This window comes from Buteo buteo, chromosome 4, assembly GCF_964188355.1.
Source record: "Buteo buteo chromosome 4, bButBut1.hap1.1, whole genome shotgun sequence".
Lineage (NCBI taxonomy): Eukaryota > Metazoa > Chordata > Aves > Accipitriformes > Accipitridae > Buteo > Buteo buteo.
In genome coordinates this window covers 53,808,289-53,829,281 of record NC_134174.1, presented here as the reverse complement: position 1 = coordinate 53,829,281, position 20,993 = coordinate 53,808,289, and the positions used below count along the sequence as shown (strand labels likewise).

General features: G+C 67.6%; 3 protein-coding genes across 5 annotated transcripts; all 3 read right to left on the bottom strand.

Annotated features, from left to right (window-relative positions):
- Nucleotides 1-1,424: 1,424 nt before the first annotated feature.
- On the bottom strand, nucleotides 1,425-7,543 carry LOXL4 (lysyl oxidase like 4). The gene is made up of 15 exons (XM_075026169.1): nucleotides 7,437-7,543; nucleotides 6,554-6,854; nucleotides 6,178-6,356; nucleotides 5,821-6,032; nucleotides 5,214-5,252; nucleotides 4,873-5,089; nucleotides 4,541-4,724; nucleotides 4,118-4,272; nucleotides 3,653-3,820; nucleotides 3,296-3,458; nucleotides 2,919-3,162; nucleotides 2,539-2,654; nucleotides 2,304-2,440; nucleotides 1,982-2,093; nucleotides 1,425-1,868 (listed from the first exon to the last, which is right to left on the bottom strand). Exons 2-15 carry the CDS (start codon nucleotides 6,831-6,833, stop codon nucleotides 1,798-1,800), a joined length of 2,277 nt encoding a protein of 758 aa, XP_074882270.1. The 5' UTR covers nucleotides 6,834-6,854; nucleotides 7,437-7,543; the 3' UTR covers nucleotides 1,425-1,797.
- Nucleotides 7,544-9,823: 2,280 nt separating this feature from the next.
- Nucleotides 9,824-14,638, bottom strand: PYROXD2 (pyridine nucleotide-disulphide oxidoreductase domain 2). The gene is made up of 16 exons (XM_075026174.1): nucleotides 14,453-14,638; nucleotides 13,995-14,014; nucleotides 13,656-13,749; nucleotides 13,502-13,575; nucleotides 13,244-13,390; nucleotides 12,947-13,100; nucleotides 12,648-12,709; nucleotides 12,439-12,536; nucleotides 11,876-12,017; nucleotides 11,649-11,783; nucleotides 11,475-11,547; nucleotides 11,208-11,364; nucleotides 10,919-11,073; nucleotides 10,650-10,756; nucleotides 10,423-10,543; nucleotides 9,824-10,200 (listed from the first exon to the last, which is right to left on the bottom strand). The coding sequence occupies exons 1-16, from the start codon at nucleotides 14,628-14,630 to the stop codon at nucleotides 10,118-10,120; spliced, it is 1,800 nt and encodes a 599-aa protein (XP_074882275.1). The 5' UTR covers nucleotides 14,631-14,638; the 3' UTR covers nucleotides 9,824-10,117.
- Nucleotides 14,639-15,826: 1,188 nt separating this feature from the next.
- Nucleotides 15,827-20,774, bottom strand: HPS1 (HPS1 biogenesis of lysosomal organelles complex 3 subunit 1). 3 transcript variants are annotated; one of them, XM_075026171.1, is made up of 18 exons: nucleotides 20,567-20,774; nucleotides 20,347-20,484; nucleotides 20,117-20,259; nucleotides 19,778-19,886; nucleotides 19,417-19,577; nucleotides 19,232-19,334; nucleotides 19,025-19,129; nucleotides 18,864-18,933; nucleotides 18,696-18,754; nucleotides 17,933-18,100; nucleotides 17,682-17,858; nucleotides 17,543-17,610; nucleotides 17,286-17,408; nucleotides 17,119-17,183; nucleotides 16,779-16,924; nucleotides 16,569-16,682; nucleotides 16,347-16,429; nucleotides 15,827-16,064 (listed from the first exon to the last, which is right to left on the bottom strand). In XM_075026171.1, exons 1-18 carry the CDS (start codon nucleotides 20,663-20,665, stop codon nucleotides 15,902-15,904), a joined length of 2,094 nt encoding a protein of 697 aa, XP_074882272.1. In that variant the 5' UTR covers nucleotides 20,666-20,774; the 3' UTR covers nucleotides 15,827-15,901. The 3 variants fall into 3 exon arrangements, 2 of the variants coding, with proteins under 2 accessions (XP_074882272.1, XP_074882273.1); XM_075026172.1 differs by lacking the exons at nucleotides 15,827-16,064; nucleotides 16,347-16,429; nucleotides 16,779-16,924 and having other exon boundaries at nucleotides 16,574-16,682; nucleotides 17,055-17,183; XR_012650143.1 differs by lacking the exons at nucleotides 15,827-16,064; nucleotides 16,347-16,429; nucleotides 16,569-16,682 and having other exon boundaries at nucleotides 16,852-16,924; nucleotides 17,286-17,353.
- Between the last annotated feature and the right edge of the window lie 219 nt (nucleotides 20,775-20,993).

Here is a 20,993-nt window from a genome sequence, read left to right as displayed (position 1 = left end):
GCGGGGCCCTTGTCGGTGCGCGGGCAGGGCCACGTTCCCGGCCCCACGCGGGGCTGTGATGTGGCTGCGCTGCCGGCCCTGGCGGGCTGGGGGCTTCCTGCCCTGCCCCGCTGCGGGGGCGCGGGCAGGCGGCTGGGACCTGCCTTTGGTTCCTCTGCTTTGCGTCGTCCCTCAGCGTCCGGGAAACAGCCCCGTGTGCCTCCGCACTCCCACCCTGTAACCCCTCAAACTCTCGGGGCCGCAGTTTGTGGGGCTCCCGTGCTCTTTGCAGCGGGTGGGCGCGGGGACGGTGCTTTTCCGCCACCCCCGCCGGCGGTTTCGGTCACGGCTGCCTCGCCCCAGCCCGCGCTGAAGGGCTCGCGCGGCTGCCCCGTGTCCCCTGGCTGTCCCCCAGCTCGGCGGTGGAGCCGGTCACGACCCCATGGCGGTGGCTGCCTGCCCCCGCGCCGGTGGTGCTGCCAGCTGGGAGCTGTCCCAGCCACTCGCGGCTCTGCCGGTGGAAATGTCAGGGCGCGAAGCTAATCTCACGCGGAAAGCATCTTCCCCACCATCCGGCATCCCTTGAACCCCGACCACGGCGGAGCGAGCCTCTGCCGGCACGCGCCTCGCCACGGCCCCTGGCCTCGGGCCACCCCAGCACGTCACCGCCGTTCCCGGCAGCTCCTCCACGTGTGGGGACCGTCATGTGTGGGTACAACCCACCCTGTCCTGGCTGTGCAGGGCTGAGGTGGGTGCTGGCAGCCCCCCACCCTGGGTTGGTGTCTGCCGGCAAGGTGGGGACAAGCAGGGCTGTGCAAGGAGAGGGGTGGCACTGCCTGGTAGCTGGCTCACCGGGGGCTGGGCAGTACAGAGTGTGGGTCGCTGGCAAAAATTCCCTTTTATTTCCTTTAAAAAAATTTGCTGGAAACCACAGGAGGAAAGAAACACAGAGAGCAAAGGCACAGTGTCCCCTGTGTCCTCACCCTGTGCCCAGGAGCAAGGGCTTCAAGGCTCAGAGCGGCCCCATCCCTGCTCCCGGGGCTGGGAAGCTGCCAGGGCAGCCTCGGAAAGCCCGGCACGGTGGCTGCAGCCACAGCGGCCAGCGGGCTGGCTGCCAGCCCGAGCTGCCACAGAGCTGGCCGAGTCCCTTGGTGTGCATGGGGTCAGCCAGTTCAGGGCCGGGGTGCCCTGGCTGGTGGGGACTGCTGGCGGCAAGCCGGAGCCACTTGGCACTGGCCACACGCAGGCAGCTGGCGAGCTGGTGGCCCTGGGTGGCAGAGGGGGGACACTGCCTGGCTGGGGACACATCACCCAGACCAGGGTCGTTCCCGGCTGGGAACTGGCTTCACGGTCCTGGTGGGGAGGAGCGCAGGGGAAGAAGCAGAGGATGGTGGTGGTGATAAGGGGTACCCCCTCTCCCATAGCACAGCACCTGTCTCCCATTGCACAGCACCTTTATTGAGGACAGGACTGGTGCACAGGTAGCAGTGGCCAGGTCCTGTCCTGAGTCTGCTGGGGCAGGGGGGGCCAGGCGGGCAGGCTGAGGTAGTCGTCCTGGGAGGCACTGGAGCCACAGAGGTGGGGGCTGCTGAGGTACTGGGCCCCTCTCGCAGGTCCCACTGGCAGCGCAGGGCTGGGCACCCCTGGGCGCTCCCCTCTGGCCCCAGTGCTCATCTCCATCTTCTGCAGCAGCATCAATAAATACAAGAGTCTTCGAGTCCCTGAGCTCAGGCTGGTGCTGCTGGGGCGCAGGGGCTGGGCACGGGAGCCGGGCTGCCCTGCGGCACTGCTGGGAGCATGCCAGGGTTGGAGGGGGGGTCACACAAGGTTGTTGGCCAGGCGCTCCTGTCGCTCCAGATCGTTCACCACGTCGGCGCCATAGGCATCACCTGGGGACAGTGATGGCATGGGGCGGGGGGGGACAGGACCTGCGGCACCCCCAGCCCCATTGCCTCCCCCCTGCCCTGCCCACGGTGCCCCCTCTGCTCCCATCCCTCCATACTTGTGTGGCAGCCGTGCATCCAGACACGCTGCCCATCGTACTTGCACCGGCACCGCATCACATTGTTGGAGAAGTCCGATTCAGCCACCTCATGCTTGGGGTTCACGACCACCTGGGGAGAGCAAGGGGCAGGGCTGGGGTCACTGCTGGGCCCCCCAGAGTGCCACTGTCCCTTGGCCAGGCAGGGCCGCGGCATGCACCGTGGGGTGCAGAGCAGCACCCCGATGTGCAGGGTGAGGGGTGCTGGTGGTGCCCATGGAGGGTGGCCCCCAGCCCTGAGCTCCAGTGGCTCGGTGCCCCCCCTGCCCCTCCATCGCCATACCTGGAAGGTGTAGCTGCCCGGCGGCACGTCAGTAATGTCAATCCACTGGCAGTCGATGTCGTGGCGGTAGGTGTCCCAGCACCCCACGCTCACCCCCTGCTCCCCAAAGTTGGCACAGGCGAAGCGTCGCTGCAGCCCTGTGGGAGGGAGGGGAGGTGAGAGAGGGCACAGGCAGAGTCCCCCTCGGGGAGCAGGAGGCAGGGGGGTTGCTGGCAGCTCTGCAGCTGGCACCTACCCTCGGGGCAGTTGGTGTCCTCCAGGCAAAAGCTGGCCTTGTGCCCTTCGGCCACCTTGGAGCCGTTGAGCGTCAGCAGGTCATAGTGGGTGAAGACCTCGATGCTGTGGAAGTGCCTGCAGGGACAGGGGCTGAGCACGGGGCCGGTGCCTGGCCAGGGACCACGCAGCCGGCCCAGCCGCCCAGCTGGGAGCGGGCAGCACCCAGAGGCTCTGAGCAAATTACAGCCCTGAAGCCAAATAAAGCTGTAATGACAGTGCCAGTGCAGACGCTGCCAATTACCCCGGGTGGGCCAGCCTCTGTGGGACGGATGCCACCGTGCCCTGCCTGGCCCGGGGAGAGGGCAGCTCCCTGCCAGCTCCTGCCCACGGGCCACTCACCGGTGGCACTGGTGCCAGGTCCAGGCGTGGCGCCCCATCTTGGGTCGGAAATCGGCTCTGCCCAGGTTGTGGATCTGGGAGGAGAAGCGGAGGAGGCGGCGGTGGCCGTAGGGCCAGTGCATGTGGTCGGCGGAGCGGGAGAGGCAGCGCTCCTCGTGGGCGCAGTACAGCAGCTCCAGCGGCCGGTCTTCCAGGTAGGCTGTCTCCTGCACCAGCTGGGCGTTCATCACCAGGTCGGGGGCATCTGGCACAGAGGGGATCAGTGGGGACAGAGCAGGCGATCCCCACCCCCCATAGCTTCCCCCCGCCCCGGCTCTCTGTGCCAGGAGAAGGGGGTGCTCCCACCCAGCGGTGCCCCGTGGGCTCCCAGTACTCACGGGCGGTGCAGGTGACCCCTGCCGAGAAGCGTCCCCCGCCACTGGGGCAGTGGACGGGGCCGTGGCGCTGGCACTGCTGGAGGGCCAGCTCGGTGCCGGCACAGCGCACCCCGCTCATCACCACCTGGGCAGCGTCGGGGCTGCCTGCCCAGTACCACGTCTCCTGGGCAGAGAAGGAGCACAGCGCTCGGACCAGCCCTCGCACCCCCTGCCAGCACCCACCCTGCCAGCTCCCCTGCCCCAGCACTGCCACCAGGGCTTGTCCCCCTGGGCTGTCCCCTCCCAGAGCCCCACGCTCACGCCACGCGTCCTGTTGGACCCCTCGCAGCCCAGGCCCCAGGCTGGGACCCCGCTCACCTGGAGGGCATGGCTGGCAAAGCCCAGCCCCAGCTGCCTGCAGACGACCATGGCCTCGTTCAGCCCCCACTGCGCACCGCACACTGCGCCCCACTGCAGCCGCCCCTGCACCGGCACCAGCACCTCCACCACACCCTCCTCGGGGCTGCGGCCCCCGGCCAGCCGCACCTGCGGGCAAAGAGGGGCTGAGCTGGAGCGTGGGGCAGACGCCCAGCCCTCCCACCCAGCACAGCCCCATGCATCCAGCTGAACATCTCCCCCACGTTCCTTTTCCTCCTTTCCTCCCCACAGGACCAGTTTTGCCACCGGCTCATCCCGCAGACCCCATCAGCGGGCTGCTCTGTGTTCCCCCGACCCCTGGGCCACCCCGGGACTGCTCTGAGCATCCACACCGGGCACAGAGCTTGGGGCGCAGGGGCTGTGCGATGGGGCTCCACAGGCTCTGGGGAGGAGGCAGGGGCTCACCTGGGTCTGGAAGTCCATGTGGGGCACATGGCAGCGGACGGCGGCATCAGCCTCGTGCCGGCAGCCGCTCCGCTCAGCGTCCTGGAAGCGGCACTCGCCCAGGGACTGCTCGTGGCCAGTGCACCGTACCTCGCTCATGTGGATGGGCCCCAGGCCTGAAGCAGGGGGGAGGGTCAGCGCTCCCTGCTTCGTGCCCATCATGGAGCAGGGAGGACTCCCACCCTCCTTCCCCAGACTGGGCGTTCCCTATGGGAACAGGGCTGCCCATGGCAGGAACAGCCAGGGGAGCCCCATCCCAGTGCAGGCTGGAGCTGCCTGGACATCCCAGGATGCTCCAGCAGCACCCAGTAAACCAGGGGCTTTCCCCATCGTGCCCCCCAAGCCCAGTGGCACCCTGAGTCCCTGCCACGCCACCCGCCTCACCTTGGCCCATCTGGGCTCCCACCAGGGCCTGCTTCGCTGTCCCGTAGCCCAGCTGCCGGCACACCACGCTGGCCGCGGCCAGGTCCCACTGCTTGTCACACACGGTGCCCCACTGCCCGTGGCGCAGCACCTCCACCCGGCCCTCACCGGCATGGGTGCCCGCTCGCAGTCGCACTGGGAGCACCTGGGCAGGGGGAGCAGACGGTCAGTGGCCCCAGGGCACGGCCGCCTGCCTGCACCACGGGCACGAGGGCAATCAGGGTGGCCGGCTACCGCCCGGCTCCAGGACCCTCTGTCGGCAGGATGGGGTGCGGGTCCGTGCCAGGGCTCACCTTTCCTGGGGAGGTCTTGCTCCTGCCCTTGCCCGTGCCCTTCTGGAAGGTAGGGCCGGGGAGGCAGCTGACGATGGCGTGCATGCCGTGGGGGCAGGCTTGCTGGCGGGGGGCCGGTGGGGCCACCTGTGTGGGGCAGCGGGCCAGGTGGGGCTCCGTGCCCTGGCACCGCACCTTGTGGACCCAGAAGCTGTTCTTCTGGCTGAGGGTCTTCAGGCTGTCAAGGGAGAGGAGCAGGGACCAGCATCAGCTCGGGTGCCAGAGACTCTCCCCTACCCAACACCCGCGCTGGGTGCCCACCCAGGGTGCTCCTGCCCGCCCTGCCCAGGGCTGAGCCCTACCTGGAGTTGGGGTCCTTCAGCTTCATGTTCCAGAGCTTCCTGTGGGTGCATGGAGCCAGGAGGTCAGGGGGGGCCACGCTGACCCTGCAGGGCTCCAGACCCCCACCCCATCATCCCTGCCCTCACCAGCACCCCGTGGCAGGAGCTGGAGCTGTGGGGTCCTCCCACAGCATGGCAGGGTGAGTACAGGTCCTCTCCCCACTGGCAATTACCATGCCAAGCCCGGCTGTGCCGTGCCCCGGCGGGACTGCGTGACTCCTGGCACCGGCAGGGGCTCATTACAGGCTGTATTTATAGCCCCAGCCCGAGGCAGGGGTGGAGGGGCCCATGGCCACTTGCCTCTCCTCTCCTTCCACCCACGCTTTGCCAGCACCGGCTGATGACCGTCCCCACAGACCCCTGGCTGCTGCTGAGCCCAGCTCTGCCCCTCGTCAAGGCCCCAAGAAGGGGACCCAGGCACGGAGAGGCCGTACCAGCACCCTGCACAAGCACCCACACGTGCATCCCTTCCCTGACACCCCCTGGTCTCTTGCCCCCACAGCAAGTTCAGCCAGGCACCCTGCCCCACGTGCCCCATGGCTGCGATGAAGGTCTCCCGCATTCCTACCGGTAAAAGCTGGTGTTGACGTGCTTCTCCCGGGGGAAGCCCAGCATCCCGCAGACCACGCGACTGTTGTTCCTGGTCCAGCCAGCATCGCACACCTGCCTCCAGCGCCCGTTGTGCTTCACCTCCACGGCACCCTCCGTCACCGGCATGCTGAGCTTGGCTCGCGCCAGGATGGGCTTGAGCCGCACCTCCTCCAGGCTCAGCCCCGGCACCTGCCGCGGTGGGCACAGGGGTGGGCACGGGGGCTCCAGCATCGAGGGCAGGGTGTTCAGGATGGGGACAAGGGGAAGGGGACCTGCTCCAGTCCCCCTGGTGTACCCTGCTGGGCACAGAGGAACCCCATGGCCCCCCTCTCACCTCTCCCAGGTGACCAGAGGTGGTGGCCTGGGGGGGTCTGCCGGGCAGGCGCTGTCCCGAGCACACCACGCCGGCATCCTCGCCATGGTGGCAGTCGCTGGTGCCCCAGCCGTTGTGGACGCACTCTGCCAGGGAGCCCTCGCTGCCCCCGCACCGCACGTTGTCCAGCCAGATGGGGCCTGGGGGGCACACACGCAGGGCTGGGGGTCACCGTTTGGGGGGGTCCTCATCTTCCTCCCCAGCACCATGGGCCACATCCAGTGCCCTCCGCAGGCTGCCTGCACCCACAGCCCCCCGGGGAGGCTCCCCCAGCTAGCGCTAAGCACACTGCCCTCACCAGGACCCCCTGCCACCCCATTCCCCACCTGCCCCCTACCTTCCCCTTGGCCGTAGGTGGCACTATGGGTCCAGGTGACGGCCGCGGTGTAGCCCAGCTGCCGGCAGGCGACGGTGGCCGCGTGGAAGTCGAAGCCGTCGTCGCAGACGGTGCCCCAGCGCCCCTGGTACAGCACCTCCAGCCGGCCCTCCCCGGCCGGCCCCCGCGGCCCCGCCAGCCGCAGCTGCACCGGGGCTGGCTCCTGCCCGCTGGGGGCCACCCAGCACAGCAGCAGCACCAGCGGCAGCAGGATGGGTCTAGCAGCAGCTGGCGTCACCATTGTGGTCCTGGGGTGGGATGCCTAGGGACACCCTGCCGCTGAGCCCTTGGGGACCATGGCAGGGTGGGGAGTGCTGCTGCAGCCCCCCCGCCATGCCCCAGGAGCTGGGTGATGGTGGAGGGATATCATGCCCCCTCACACAGTGGTGACATCCCTGTCCCTGTGCTGCGGGGGATGCTGGGGCTGGTCCCTGCCATGCACAGCTCACAGCATCCCCCACCCTGGGGCTCAGCCCCAGCCCCACACCCACCTGCCCCTCACTGGGCTCCCTCAGCCCTGGCACAGCCCTCCCAGGTACCCACAGCCCCACACTCAGCCCTGGCTGCCAACAGCCACGGGCAGCCCCACAAATGCTGCCCTGCCCCTGTTGGTTCCTGCCTGCCCCACGCTTCGGGCCACGGGTGGGGGTCCCACAGAGCCCCCCTTTATCCCCAATGTGAACCCTCTGCCTGACACCAGGGTCCCCTCCCCATCCTGCACACAACCCCTGTCCCCCATCACCCCACCTCTCCCCCTGCATCCCCACTCAGAGCACTAGTGGGGTGCTGCCCCCCTCCCCCAGGTGCCCAGAACCCCCCCTCCGGGGCCATCCTCGGCACTCACCCTGGCAGCGGGTGACGGAGGAGGACAGGCAGCAGCGTGGGGCAGGCAGTGGCGAGGGGACGCGGCGCTGGCTCGCACCGGCCTCCAGCAGCTCTCCTGCTGCTGAGCACCGCCTGCTGCTGCTTTTATGGTGTGGTGGGGTGGGCCGCCCCGGGTGGGGGCCCACGCTGCCCAGCCTGGCCCCGGCCCCCCCGCACCGTGCCTGGAGCCCAGCCCTGCACCCTGCCCCGCCCCCCCCCCCCCAGCCCTCCTCTGCCACCCTGGGGCAAACCAGCCCCTGCCCCAACCCCTGCCTCTCCCCCCCCAGCTTGGGGGGGTGCGAGTACCTCTGGGATAGCCCCTGCCTGGACCCCCTCCCCCGAATGAACCCAATGCCCCCAGTCAGGGATGCCCCCCCCCCCCCAGCACCACCGCATCATGGGGCCGGCCCCCAGCCAGGCAGAGCATGGGTTTTCTGGGGGTGACAAACTGCCACACTAGGGACACCCCAAAAGGACACCCCTTGCCCCTTCCTACCCCACACAGCAGCTCAAGCAGGCGTGCAGGCATGGGATGCCTGGTGCTGCTGCAATGGGGGCAGGACTTGGGGGGGGGGGCACAGAGAGCAGGGGAGGCTGTGGGGTGGGACTGGAAGCCCAGAGCAGGGTCCTCCTGGGGCTCAGGGCATCACCTGGGCCATCCCTGAGCCAGGTGGTCTGCGGGGGTCCCCAAGCACAGTCCCACTCCATGGGACATGGAGATGGAGGATGCCCGTCCCGTCCCCCCCCACCCCCCCGACCTGCCCCGAGAGCAACCTCTGGCTTGGGGTGCTGCCAGTCCCTGGGGCACTCCGCTGCCCACCCGCCCCGCCGTGCCACACCGTGGGACGGGGAAAAACAGGAAGCCCTGTGCCCTCTCTGTGGCCAAGGGCCGGCCAGGAATGTGCCGAAGCAGCTGGTTCCTGCCAGGAGGAGCCAGGATCAACACGTCCGAGAATAGTGTGTGAGCTCATCGCCACGTCCTGCCGGAGCCTCCAGCACCCCCGGGCATGCAGGGGTGCACAGCCCCGGGACCCCCCTTGCAGGGCACCCTCATCCCAGCCTTATGCCCCAGCCGGGCTCAGGGCACACGCTGGAGCCTCTCCTGGGGTGGGGGTCCCTGGCCAGCCTCAACGTGGGGGCCGCAGAAAGCCCTGGGGAAGGGCAGGGCTGGGGCCAGCAGTGGAGCCCGTGACTCATTCGTGTCTCGACGTTTTGGAACTCAATTACCCAAGTGTGAGGCCAGGAGCACCCCTGAGCCCCCCCCCCCCCCCAGGCAGATGCCGGCAGGGGTGCAGGGCAGTCGGGTGCTGGGTCCCACTCCCAGCTCTGCTTCTGCTCCTGGGGGCAGCAGGAAGAGGGCAGCGGGGGGGTCCGGTGGGCTCTCCCACCCCTGGGACCCGCCAGCCTTAACCCGCAGTAGTGGGGGCACTGCGTCCCGCTGCTCAGCCTGACCGTGGTAGGCTGGAGGTGCCCCCCCTCGCTGCCACCCCTCGGGGCTCACTGGGTGCCAGCACCTGCAGCCCCCAGCAGCCAACAAGGCCAGCAGCTAAAAATACCCTGCCGGCAGCAGGGCAGCCCCGTGCGCGGGAAGCTGTGGGCAGCGGCGGGGGGGGGCGTGCGGGGCTATTCTCAGAGGGCTGCGGGACTATTCCTGGCCGGTCAATATTGATTCAGCCAGCTCAGGTGCAACAGCTCAGCCTGGCAGCACCGTATTTAGGGCCCGGTGGGAGGCGAGGCGGGTGGCTGAATCGGGAGCCTTGTCCGAGGGAGGAAGAGGGCAGGGAGAGGATGTGAGCTCTGTAATCTTCAGCCAGCGGCTCCCGGCAGCAGCCCGGGAGAGGGGCACACCCCGGGCCTGCCACCGGCGGGGGGGTGGCAAGCCAGAGCCGCTGGGCTGCACGGAGCGTCGGCCCTGGGGACGGAGGAATGGGGCCAGAACACGTGCCGGCAGCTCCTGGCAGGATTTGGGGGGGGGACGGACGTGTGGGGGACAGGGGGGCAGCTGCCAGTCCTGGCTCCGGCAGTCTCTGAGCTGCTGGGTGACCGGCTGCTGGACGCACAGACACCGAGGGCTCCGGGTAGCAAAGCAGGTCTCAGGCAGCTCTCCGGTTCCCTGCTTGTTCTAGGCACCTTGGAGCGGTCCAGGAGAGCCAAATAGCTCTGCATGCACCTGAGCCCGCATCGGTAAGCGGAGGAGAGGGCGAGAGGCTGGTTGTCCCCATTCACTGCTCTGGGACATGCCTGTCCCCTCTGGCAGCTCCCCCAGGGCTGCATCACCAGCCACAGTGCAGCCCCCCCCACACCAGCACGTTGGGAGCTGCACGAAGAGCTGAAAAACCACAGCGAGAGTGCTCGAAGACAGACGCCGCGCCAGGGTTTATTTCCGTAGGCGCAGGCAGGGACCGAGCAAGACTCGTCATGGCTGCCCCGTGCCCAGGAGCCACCCGGGCAAGGCTGGGCTGCGGCAGGCTGGGAGCAGCCCCGTGTGCACGGTGACAGTAGCAACTGGGAGCACAAGGGACCCTGCTGGCCTGCACACCCCAGCTCTTAGGGGATACTGCTGCCCTGTGGTGCCTGGGAAGCAAGTTGGGGACGGGCAGGGCTCTGCATGGGATCAACGCTGCTCGCTGCAGCCACAACCCTGCATAGGTGAAGTCGGTGTCACCACTGCCATCGCAGGCGCCTGAAGTCCTGGAGGGCCACCCGGGCAGCATTACGTCCTGCTGCTCCCATCACTCCTCCTCCTGCAAGAGAGCAGAAATGGGGGGGGTGGGGTGGGCAGCTCCAGCCCCAGGAGATTGGGGCCCAGGGCTGCATCAGCGGAGCTGCCCCACGTCCCTGCCCATGCGAGGGCAGAGAGGGGAGTGGACAATCCCCTGCCCCATGCTGCCCTTGCACCTCTTCCACATGCCCCTGCCCTCCTCCTGCAGACCCCCAGGAGGGTTCTGGCTCCCAGCCCTGCTCACCAGGGTGGGCTCCACTTCCACACAGGTACAAGCCTGGAATTGGGGACCGGTAGCCTGAGTAGGATGGTACCGGCCGGGCAAAGTACAGCTGGTCCAGAGACATCCCTCCGTGGAAGATGTTCTGCAAGCAGAGCTCTGTGTAAGCTGGCTGTGCCTGGCCCAGGGCTGTGTGCCCACCAGTGCTGGCACCAGAGTGATGCTCAGAGCTGAGCCAGCATGGTACCCACCCCGCCGGGCAGCCCGAAGATCCTCTCCAGGTCTGGTGGTGTCAGGACGTCCCTGCCGATGATGGATGCCTTGAATCCCGGGGCATAGGCTTCTATGCAGTCAAACACTAGAGGAGGATGGAGGGACTGGCCGGCAGCTTGGGGGGACATGTTGGCTGCCCCCTGAGCACCTCCAGGGTGGCTCTGCCCACAGGCAGGGACCAGCGCTCCTGGTGTTACCTGCGTCTGTGTATGCGTTACTTACCCACGTCCACATATGCATTACATACCCGTGTCTGCGTATGCATTTCTGGCCTGCTCGTCCCAGGGCTGCCCACCCGCCAGCACAGAGGGGGTGTACTGGGTGAAGAGGGACACGACGTGGCAGCCCCTTGGGGCCAGCCCTGGGTCCAGCGCCGAGGGGATGCAGAGCTCGATCATGGGCCTGGGGGAGCAGGGCATCAGCTGGGCAGGCAGAGGGGAGACCCAGCCACCCCAAACCTCTTCCGCCAGCACCACCCGCCGTGGCTGTCCTACCCTTTCCCCAGGGCACTGAAGTGTGCCAGTGCAGGCTCCTACCTGCTGGAGGGGTGCCCGTGGGTGGCCTCAGTGAAAGCCTGGTGCAGGAGGTGGGTGCCCTCGCAGTTGAGATGGATGGAGCACTGGTGGTGGGGCAGGGGCTGGCCGTCACGGGCATTGGGGGCAGCCAGGAAGCTGGGCAGCCGATCCACCGCCACTGGGCACAGGACGAGGGGACAGGGGAAGCAGGGTGCAGCCTCTCGCTGAGGCCGGTGCCAGCGTCCCTCCAGCAGGGATGGCGATGGAGGTGGCCCCACCGGTACCTACCGTTGATCTTGGTGACAGGGGAGCGCGTGTCAACCTGTTGGATCTGCTGGACAAAATCCTTCGGCAGCTGCTCCTGGGGTGGGAGATGCCGGTGCAGAGGCTGGCTGTGAGGGGGCACTGCGGCTGGGGGCGCGCTGCCACACCAAGTCCCTACCAGCCCCACGTGCCCTGTACCTGGGGGATGAGCTCCAGGAAGGTGATTTGGGGGGAGGCGTTGGACAGCACCAGTTTGCTCCTCACCTCTGTCCCGTCCTGCAGCGTGACGCCCTGTGCCCGCCCGTCCCTGCCCAGCAGCACGTGGCACACCGCCTGGGCAAGCGGAGGGGGACAGGACTTCACCAAGAGCATCCCCGCTGCCTGCAGGCCAGCCAGGCAGCTCCCTGCACCCAGACACCCCGTACCTTCTCAGCAAAGATGTGGGCTCCCCGGGCAGCTGCTGCACGGGCGATGGCTTGGGACAGGGCCCCCATCCCACCAGCCACGTAGCCCCAGGCCCCCCGCTGTCCCTCCAGCTCACCCATCACGTGGTGCAACAGCACGTACCTGCGGTGGCAGGACCACAGGTTAGCCTCTGGCCAAGGGGACAGGTCTGTCACCTGCATGGGCATAGTGAGGGTGGTGCCATAGCCCCCATAGATGGGACCATGCCAGCTCATAGGATGCCAACTTAGTTACAGGGAGCACCCACCGGCCGGGACTTGGCCCAACCTGGAGACCAAGGTGTCCAAACAGTGAAGGGGCAGGTGGGGACCACTCGGGAGAGACATAGAGCAGCGATGTGGGGCAGCCCCTTGCCCAGCCCCAACCCCTGGGCCACCCTGGCAAGGCCGAGCAGGTGGCAGGAGGGAGAGGCAGTGGGGCAGGGCATGGGGTACTGGGGCGCAGCAGAACCAAGGAGCTGTTGGCACAGAGGATGGCATGAGGGGACGGTGCAGCCATGAGCCCCAGGGATAGGGACCCTCACCCGCTGCCAGGGGTGTGGGGGCTGGCCATGGCTCCAATCACCGCGTCAGTAGCCAGCGTTGCCTTCAGGGGCTCCGACTCAAACCATTGATCCAGGATCTGGCCCAGGAGAAAAAGAGCACGAGGCTCAGGGTGGGGGGCTGCCGCAGTGCCCTCGCAGGCAGGCAGTGAGGCAGCCGGTGGCTCCACACCACTACTGCTGGCGCTCACCTTGGAGATGGGGGCTGTGAGCACCTCGTAATAGCGGGGCAGCTGCTGCCCCAGTGCCAGCCCTGGGGATGGAGAAGAGGTGTGAGACCTGCATGGCTGTGCCAGGGCCAGCTGCCCATGCCTGGCTGGGTTTTGGGGGTCAGGTGGTGGGACCAAGGTGGGCAAGCCTGCCAGAGCCTACCAGCCCAGCTGGTGCTCCTGAGAAGCCTGTGTCCTGGGAAGGGGCAGCTCTGCATTGCCTGCCCCAGGTGCAGGCAAATACCCTTTGCCACTGGGGGCTTTTGGCATCCCAGACGTACCTGCCCGCAGCAGGGGTTGGAGGGTTCGCAGGGCCCTGAGCCGCTGGAGCAGGGAGCCCTGCCCCAGGGCAGCCGTATCCACCGGCGGGGCATCCAGCAGCGGGTCAAGGGCCGACACCAAGCCCCCCATGAACGCTTCGTACTCAGGGTAAGCCTGAAAAGGGGATAGAGGGGGGACAACAGGGACTGCGCCACAGTGGGTGCAATGGATACTCCACCCAGGAGCATCCCTGCCATTCCGTGGGCAGGGCAGCCCCTTGGGAGCTTTGCCATGCTGGGTGCATGCCCCTGTGGTACCTGGGCATCCTTCTGGGAGAACTGAGCGATCTGCCGCTGGGTCTGGGCCATGTTGTGCCCCAGAAGGAGGGAGCGGGGGGGGCTCCTGTCCTCCAGGAGTGGAGTGAAGGAGTAGGGGTCCCGCGGGAGCACCCTCAGACCATGCCGCTGCAAGACAAGGATGGCAGGACTCACCTGGCGGGGACAGCTTGGCAGCAGGCTCACCCTGTCAGCATGCCGGGAGGCGCCGGCAGCCCGGCAAGGGACGGGTGCCGGTACCTGCAGCTCCAGCTCGGTGTAGATCTGCGGCCGCAGCAGGCTGAGCAGGTATGAAGCCCGGGAGAACTTGAAGCCTGGAAGATGCGGGACAGTGAGGAGTGCCCGTGCCCAGGGCTGGCCAGGGACAGGGGGGGCAAGGGTCGTGCAGGTGTACCTGGCACGATCTCCTCCGTGACGGCCGCGCCGCCCAGCACGTGGCGTTTCTCCAGCACGGCCGTGCGCACCCCTGCCTGCTGCAGGTAGGCAGCCTGCGGGGAGCACGGCATCACGCTGCCCATCCATACAGGTGGAAGGTATCTTCATCACCCCAAGCACCCTCTTGGACGTGGTGCCCCCCTCACCAGAGAGGGCCCCACTCCCCACAGCCCTGTGGGAGCCCCCAGCGCCATGGGCACTGCCACCAAGACCCTCCCTCGCCCACAGTACAGACCCTCACAGGTTCCCCACTGTCCCCTGGGGACGGAGGAGACAGCACCCTGCTCTTGGTACTCACTGCCACCAGCCCGTTGTGCCCTGCAAGGAGAGAGGGAGGTGAGCAGAGCCCGACGTCAGGGCAGTCCCACAGCACAGAGCACCCTGCCACACCTGGGGCGCAGGGCTGCCACAACCCCCCAAATAACAGGGTTCCGGACATGGGGATGGAGGTGACAGGGAGCATCCTCCCCTGGCCCTACAGGCCTGGCCCTAACAACGCAGGGGAGGGGGGAAAGAGGTGCTCAAGGCAGATGCCCCAGCTGTGCCCTGCATGCTGGGGGGCTGCAACGTGTGCCTGGCCATGCCAGAGTCCTGCATCCTCCCTGGCACAAGGAGCATGCCAGGGGTCTGCAACGTGCCCAGCACCTCTGTGGTCCCCACCTGGCCACTAGCCCTCCGCCTGCCCTGGGGAAAGGGCACCTGGGGGTCCCTGCTAGCTCCCCGCAGCCCGGCACTGGCTCCCTCGCCTTGCGTTACCTGCCCCGATCACCACCGCGTCGTACTCCCGCTGCAGCTGGTCTGCTGCCCCGGCATGGGCCAGCCGCGCTCCCGACAGCCCCGGGGACAGATGCCAGCCCCACAGCCAGTGGGAAGGGCAGCCCCTGCCCAGTCTTGCCCAGAGCCCAGCTGCCCTCACCCCGCAGTGCCTGGCCATGGCTGCCCTGCGCCTGGCAGCCCGGACTTTGCTTTCGCGGCGGAACTTTTCCCAGAGCTTCCGGGCACGGGGAGGGGACGGGGGGGCCAAGGCAGGGGACGCCTTGGCGCAGGGCCGGACTGTGTCCCAGGGCTTGCGGGCACACACTAAGCACTGCCCCGCTGGTGCTGCCCACGGCAAGGCGGTCACCCTGGCAGAGTGCTGCTGGGGGCTTGCAGTGGGGCTGGAGACCAGCCCCAGTGCTGAGGAGGCGACAGGGTCAGATCCTGCCTGGTGCTCAGCAGGCTGCCAGGTGCTCCCCAGCCTGCACCCCAGGAAGGTGCTGGGCAGGTAGGCAGGGCCTGAGAGCCCCCCCAGCCCCTGTTCTGCTCCAAGGAGGACCCAGGGGCACCTGGCTGGGGTGATGGGCCAACAAACACTGCAGGACAGGAGCTTGGCTCCCCTCAAGCATGCAAGCCCCAAGCAGAGCCCTGAGAGCAGTGGAAAAAGGGGCAGCTTGAGGGTGAACTTGGCCCCAAACTCAGCGCTGTTGCTCGGCAGGGCAAATTCCTGCCCAGCAGGATGGGGCAAAGGCCCTGCCGTGGTCCAGTGCTCCCTGAACTGTCGTCCCCAGTCCCAGCGAGTGGCACGGAGCAACAAGGGGCAGCGGGGACCGGAGTCCCTCTGGGCTGGCCCCATCCCCAGCTGTGCCCAGGGGAGTTTGCACGTGTAAATGTGCCTGGGAAACCCATAAGCTGCTTCAGCTTTACCCCCTGTTCACAGCTAAGCTCAGCCCTGTGGCTGACTGGTGGCTGGGAGCCCGGGTGCAGGGAAGGGGGTGCAGGACAGGCTGCACCTCCCCAGTGCCTGCCAAGCCCCCGAGGGCCCCACAGCTGCCATTTGGGGATGAGGGGGAAGGGGCACACCCCCCCAGCCATTCCTCTACACAGGTTTGGCTACACCATTTTGTTCTCCGGCCAAAGCCTGGCGGTGATGCCAAGCCAATGCTATAAATCCTGCTTTGGAAACGCGCTTTTCAGCGAGATGGTGATTTGCCAACAACCTCTCAGCCCCACTCTCCGCCCGTCCCTGGAGGCTGCTGGGTGCCAGCGAAGCCCACGGGGAGCGGGGAGGCAGGCAGTGCCAGCCCCAGCCGGGCTGGAGAACAGGAAGGCTGCCTGTGGCCGCCTGCAGCCACAGCCGACGACGCACAGACACTGAGAAAGCACCCCAGGCGCCGGGAACACCCACACACCCGCTTTAATCCCGGCCCCGAGGTGGCTGGAGGCAGGTCAGAGCAGGGGGATGCGGGAGGGCTCCCAGAGGCGCCGGGCCAAGTCGCAGGCCTGCTGGACCACGAGCTCAGAGGGGATGATGCCCAGGTGCACGGTCAGCAGCTCGTAGCACTTCACCACCTCTGCCTGGTGGTTCTTGCTGTAGTAGCGCAGCAGCTTCCTGGGGAGAAGAAGACAGGGGGCTTGGCAAGCACAGAGCAGACTGGCACCCCCTTTCTAACCACCTTCCTCCTAGAAAGTCCCTGGCAAGGACACAGCTCCCATCCACTGGCAGGACCATGGCAACAGGCTGGGGATACGGGCTGGTGCAACCCCGGTGACACCACAGCACCGGTACCGCCCTGCAGTGACATCCCAGCGAGGACAGCATCACTCACAGGGACCCCCGTGCTAGCACAGCCCCGGGCCCTGGTGCCAAACCGCAGGGCTGGGGGCTGCTCACCTGTAGTAGTCTCCTGCCAGCATCCCAATGGGAGCAGAATCATCGGAGAGAACTGGCACCTCCATCACCTCCAGCTTGTAGCCCTAGGGAGAGATGACAGCAGAGGACAGGAGCAAGGAAGGGATCGCTGAGAAGCCGGAGCCGGCTGTGTCTACAGCCCTCTCCTCTGCCCCTAGAAGGTGCCAGGGGCTCGGGGCTCGGCCCCTTCCTGGCCCCACGTACCAGCTCGTTCTCAAACCAGAGGAAGTAGGAGCAGCAGTAGTCACCATCCTGCAGGACGAGCGTTGTGTAGCCCTTCTGCAGGTACCGCCGGGCCAACGCGATCAGGGACCAGACCTGAGGGAAAGGGGCACCTGAACCCTGAGCAGAAAACCCTCCAACTGTCACCCACTCCTGTGATCGCCATCCCACCCCTAGCCCCACGAGCAGTACCTTCTTCTTGATGAAGGTGGCCAGGGGGCCCTTGCCCAGCTCTGAGCTGGACCTCTCTGTCAGGCTGAGCGATGGTGCCATCATCTGCCCAGCTGTGCGGTCCACATAGATGAAGTGCACCAGGCCAGGAAAGTCCTCCAGGTATGTGGGATGGGTTAAGGCTGTCCAACAACTTTGGTACCCTTCCAGGACAGCCCGAGCCTTGGGGAAACCGCCTTCACCCACCACACTTCTCCCCTTATACCCAGTGCTGGGGGGACAGGGACCCACTCCCACCTCTGCTACCCCCTTGGGGATCCCTCCTCGCTGGGCTGGGTTCCCAGCCGCAGGGACGGGTATGACACCATGGTGATATTGCGCCTGCTCTTCACCAGCAGAAAGTCCCGCCAGTCCAGCAGCTTCTCCCTGCCGAGAAGAGGCGCGGTGAGAGGCCAGGACCCCCCAAGACCCACCACAGCTGAGTGTGGGGCAGCCCCCCGCGGATGCTGGCCACCCCCATGCACTCACCTCATCAGCTTCTGGGCACGGTCCCGCAGCCCCTGGGACAGGCTGTGGCCGGTGGAGGCCAGGAAGAGCTGGCGATACACAGAGCAGAGCTGTCGCTTCACGTTGGCCACTGCCTGCAGCAGGCTGAGCCGGGAGACACAGACGGTGCCGAGTTTGGCCCCTGGGTCCCCAGCGCCACAGGGACAACCGTGCCGCCCCCCAGGCTGGGAAAGGTCCCTGCCTGCCCTGGAGACTTTCCCTGGCCACCCCATACTCACTCCAGGGAGCTCCCAGGCTCGCTCCGGGAAAATATCTTGTTCTTGAAGTCTGCCCAGGTGTTCTGCAACTAGAGAGAGAGAGGGCTCAGTGTCAGGCTGCGGGGACGGCAGGACAGGGTCCTCGCATCCACACTCCCACCTGGATGTCCTGCCCGCTCAGCTTCTTCACAAACTTGTCCATCCGCTGCCGCAGCTCAGCCAGGAACGGGTAGGAGCGTGGGGCTCCCACCTCCGGCCCCTCTTCCAGCTTCCTCTCCAGCACCAGGAAACCATCCAGCAGCTGGTACAAGGTGACGGCCACCTGGGTCATGGGGCCCTGCCAGGGAGGGGAGAGGTGGGTCAGCCAGGACTGAACCCGGCATCGCTTCCCTCACCTTAGAGGCAGCTCACCTTGGTCAGGAGGACGAGGGAGATGCCCGGCCAGAGCGGAAGGCAGTGCATGGTGTGCGGCAGCAAGGGGCAGTAACCCTCCCGCAGGTTGGCATCCAGGAAGATCCTTCTGGGGTTTGAAGCTTCAGGGACTAGAGGCCCCAAGGTCTGGAGCAAGTCCTCTGCCATCTGGGGAAAGATGGGAGATGCTCAGCCTCCCACGGGGATGAGACAGCCTGCACCAACCCAGGATGCTCTGGAGGGACACAGCAATGCCCTGAAAGCTGCACCCAGGCACAAATGAACTGAAGGAGCTGGAGGGGCCACGTGGCAAAAGATCAGCAGTGGGGAAAGTGCCCAGAGACCCCAAAAGAGCAGCAGATAGAGGGGAAGCTGTTTGCAAAGGCAGAGGTTGCAAATGCCTTATGCTGAGGCTAGCGCTTGGTTGCAAAGTGTGTGAGGCTCTGCGGCATCTGTCAGGGAAGCAGCCCAGAAAGCCCAGAGGCAGCAGAGGGAGACACCAGACTGCTCTGAGGCAGCCCTGGCCCCTCTGTGCTGACAGCTCTGGACAGGGAGACTGTAAAGAATGTCTGAGAGGGTGGTCAGAGCTGTCACAGTCATGCACAACATGGGGGACACAGGGCGCATCCCCAGTCCTAGAGCTTGGGGCACCCACAGCCGCAGCACAGCGAGGGACGAGTGACAAGGACCAGAGACCGCAAAGAGCACCAGGACAGGCTGAGGAGGTGTGGCGCTGGGAGGGACTGCAGGACTCCTTGCTCACCTGGACATCTGCAGCGTCTGCCTCCCCGGTCTCAGCGCCCTCTGACCAGCTCTCGCTGCCTGCAGGGAGCACAGCAGGTCGCCCTCCCTGCCAGCTCCCCACGCAGCCCCGAAGCCTCCGCAGGGCTGTGGGGCACAGGGCAGGGCTGCTGCCTGGCTGGGCACTCACCCGTGCTGTGCCTGCCCGGTGAGGGCTGAGGCGTGTAGTAGACCTCGGGCGCAGAGAGATCATCTGTGTCCTGCCGGCGAGAATGGCTGGGTCAGCAATGGGAGCGATGCAGGCAGCCCAGCCAGAGTCCCACCCGGCAGCTCCCGATCCCAGGGACTCACCTGATCATCCGAGTCCTTCTCTGCAGCTCCATGGGAGCCAGGGCCACTCATGGGGATGCTCTCACTTCTCTTGGGTCCCTGGGGCAGCAGCTTCCCTGCCATGGCCTTCCGAAAAGAGGGAAGAAAAAAATCAAGCCCTGGCCACCAAAGCATCATCCTGCAGGGGCACCCCAACCTGCTGCCCCCCCCCCCCCAACTCTGGAGCACCTGGGGGCCGAGCTCCTCCTCGGTGCTCTGGCTGGGGTACAGGTCCTGCACCAGGAGGATGAGGACGAGCAGGTCGGCAGGGCGGATGGAGCTGGTGTTGCGGCTGTGGGCCAGAGAAGGGAAGGGTCATCCAGGAGGGCGAGCGGCTGCCCTGGGGAGGGCGGCGGGGATGGGGACGGGCGCACCTGGAGTAGAAGGCCAGCAGCTTGGTGTGCACCAGGAGGAAGGCATGGCCCACCTCGTCGCCGCCACGCTCGGGGCTGGCGTTGATGTACTGCACCACCTGCCGCTCCAGGAACTCGATGCACTGCTCGCACAGCTGAGGATGGATCAGCCGCTCCACAGCCTGGGGTGTGGGTTGGGGGGAAGGCTGCTGAGTCCCCCCAGACCCAGCCACGCAGCCCCGGGGGCAGATCTGAGCTTCCACAGCTCCAGGGAGCTGCCCCAAAGTCCCCAGCCCAGAACCTTTCCCCACATCCCGGGATTCCACGCAGCCTCGCGTCCCTGGGATGCCCTGAAGGCGAGGGACACCCCGAGGCACGGTACCTCCACCGCAAAGCTCTGGTCCTCCTCCCGCAGACGGCTGTAGGTCTCCAGCAGGCCCCGCAACAGGCTCCAGACACGCTCCCGCTGCTCCGAATCGGCTGGCCGCAACCTGCAACGGCCAGAGCGTGAGAGCTGAGAGCCAGCCATCACCTCCCCGGGTGGGACGGGCAGCCCAAAACCCAGCTGCAGCCCAGCAGGGCAGGGGGTCCTGCTGCAAAGGGGGGGTCCCAGCTTGGAGACACCCACTCCCACCCCCCCGGGGCTGCACGAAGGCACCGCTTGGCAGCTGCCCTGGCACCCCGGCGTGCCAGCCCGTGCCAGCCGGCCGTGCCCGCTCACTCCTTGCGGATGAGGTGGGAGTCGAGGGTGACGAGGCCGCAGTGAGCCTCCACCAAGCGCCGCAGCACGAACAGCGTCCGGCGCAGGTCGTCCTCGCTCTCCGTCCCGTCGCCGTTCACGGCGATGTACAGGCAGTCCCCAAACTGCAACCGGCGAGCGGGGTCAGGTGGGGGCCAGCCGGGGCGCCCCGGTTCCCGGTCCCCGGTCCCGGTCCCCGGTCCCGGCCCTACCATGTGCAGGACGTGGAGGTGCCGCCCGCGCTCGGTCGCGAAGCAGGTGTAGGTGTCGGCGAGCTTCTCCAGCAGCGCGGCGCAGGAGATGATGAGGGGGGCGAAGAGGGTGTTGAGGCTGTCCTCCAGCGCCGGGCCCTGGGGCACACGCTCCCGGGTCAGCGCCCACGCACGACCGCGCACCCCCTCCCCGCACCCGCGCCGCCCCGTCCCGCCCCACCTGCCCGGCGTGGGGCGGCCGCAGCCGGCGGAGGAAGGCGGCATCGGCCCAGTAGAAGAGCAGCTCGGCCGCGGTGCTGGCGATCAGGACGCAGCGCATGGCCCGGCCCGACCCGCGGCAGCAGCGATCGGCGGCGGCGGCGGCGGCGGCGGCAGCGGGGGGCACCGGGACCGCGCGGCTCCGCCCGCCCCGCGCCGCTTCCTGCTCCGCCGCGCGTGACCGCCGCGCCCACGCGCGCAGCGCCCCCGGCGGTCCGGCGCGGCCCTGCACCGCGGCACCCCGCCCGCCCCGGCCCCGGCCCCGGCCCCCGGCCCCCGGCCCCCGGTCCCCGGATCCCGGTCCCGGTCCCGGTCCCCGGTCCCCGGTCCCCGGCCCCGGTCCTGCCCCGCTCCCGGCCCGTGGCGGACAGAAGACGCCGGCGCGGTTG

Bases quoted from the DNA above. Each gene is read 5' to 3' on its own strand.
- LOXL4 (XM_075026169.1), bottom strand. From the start codon at position 6,833: ATGGTGACGCCAGCTGCTGCTAGACCCATCCTGCTGCCGCTGGTGCTG. The intron at 2,655-2,918 runs GTGAGTGGCCCG...CTGTCCCTGCAG, and splicing joins ACCTGGCACCAGTGCCACCG to GCACTTCCACAGCATCGAGG. The intron at 2,094-2,303 runs GTATGGCGATGG...TGCTCTCCCCAG, and splicing joins CGGGCAGCTACACCTTCCAG to GTGGTCGTGAACCCCAAGCA.
- PYROXD2 (XM_075026174.1), bottom strand. From the start codon at position 14,630: ATGGCCAGGCACTGCGGGGTGAGGGCAGCTGGGCTCTGGGCAAGACTG. The intron at 13,750-13,994 runs GTGAGTACCAAG...TGCTCCCCGCAG, and splicing joins GGCACAACGGGCTGGTGGCA to GCTGCCTACCTGCAGCAGGC. The intron at 11,784-11,875 runs GTACGGGGTGTC...CCGCTTGCCCAG, and splicing joins CCCACATCTTTGCTGAGAAG to GCGGTGTGCCACGTGCTGCT.
- HPS1 (XM_075026171.1), bottom strand. From the start codon at position 20,665: ATGCGCTGCGTCCTGATCGCCAGCACCGCGGCCGAGCTGCTCTTCTAC. The intron at 19,130-19,231 runs GTGCTCCAGAGT...TCTTTTCGGAAG, and splicing joins AGGAGGAGCTCGGCCCCCAG to GCCATGGCAGGGAAGCTGCT. The intron at 18,101-18,695 runs GTGAGCAAGGAG...ATCTTTCCCCAG, and splicing joins CAGACGCTGCAGATGTCCAG to ATGGCAGAGGACTTGCTCCA.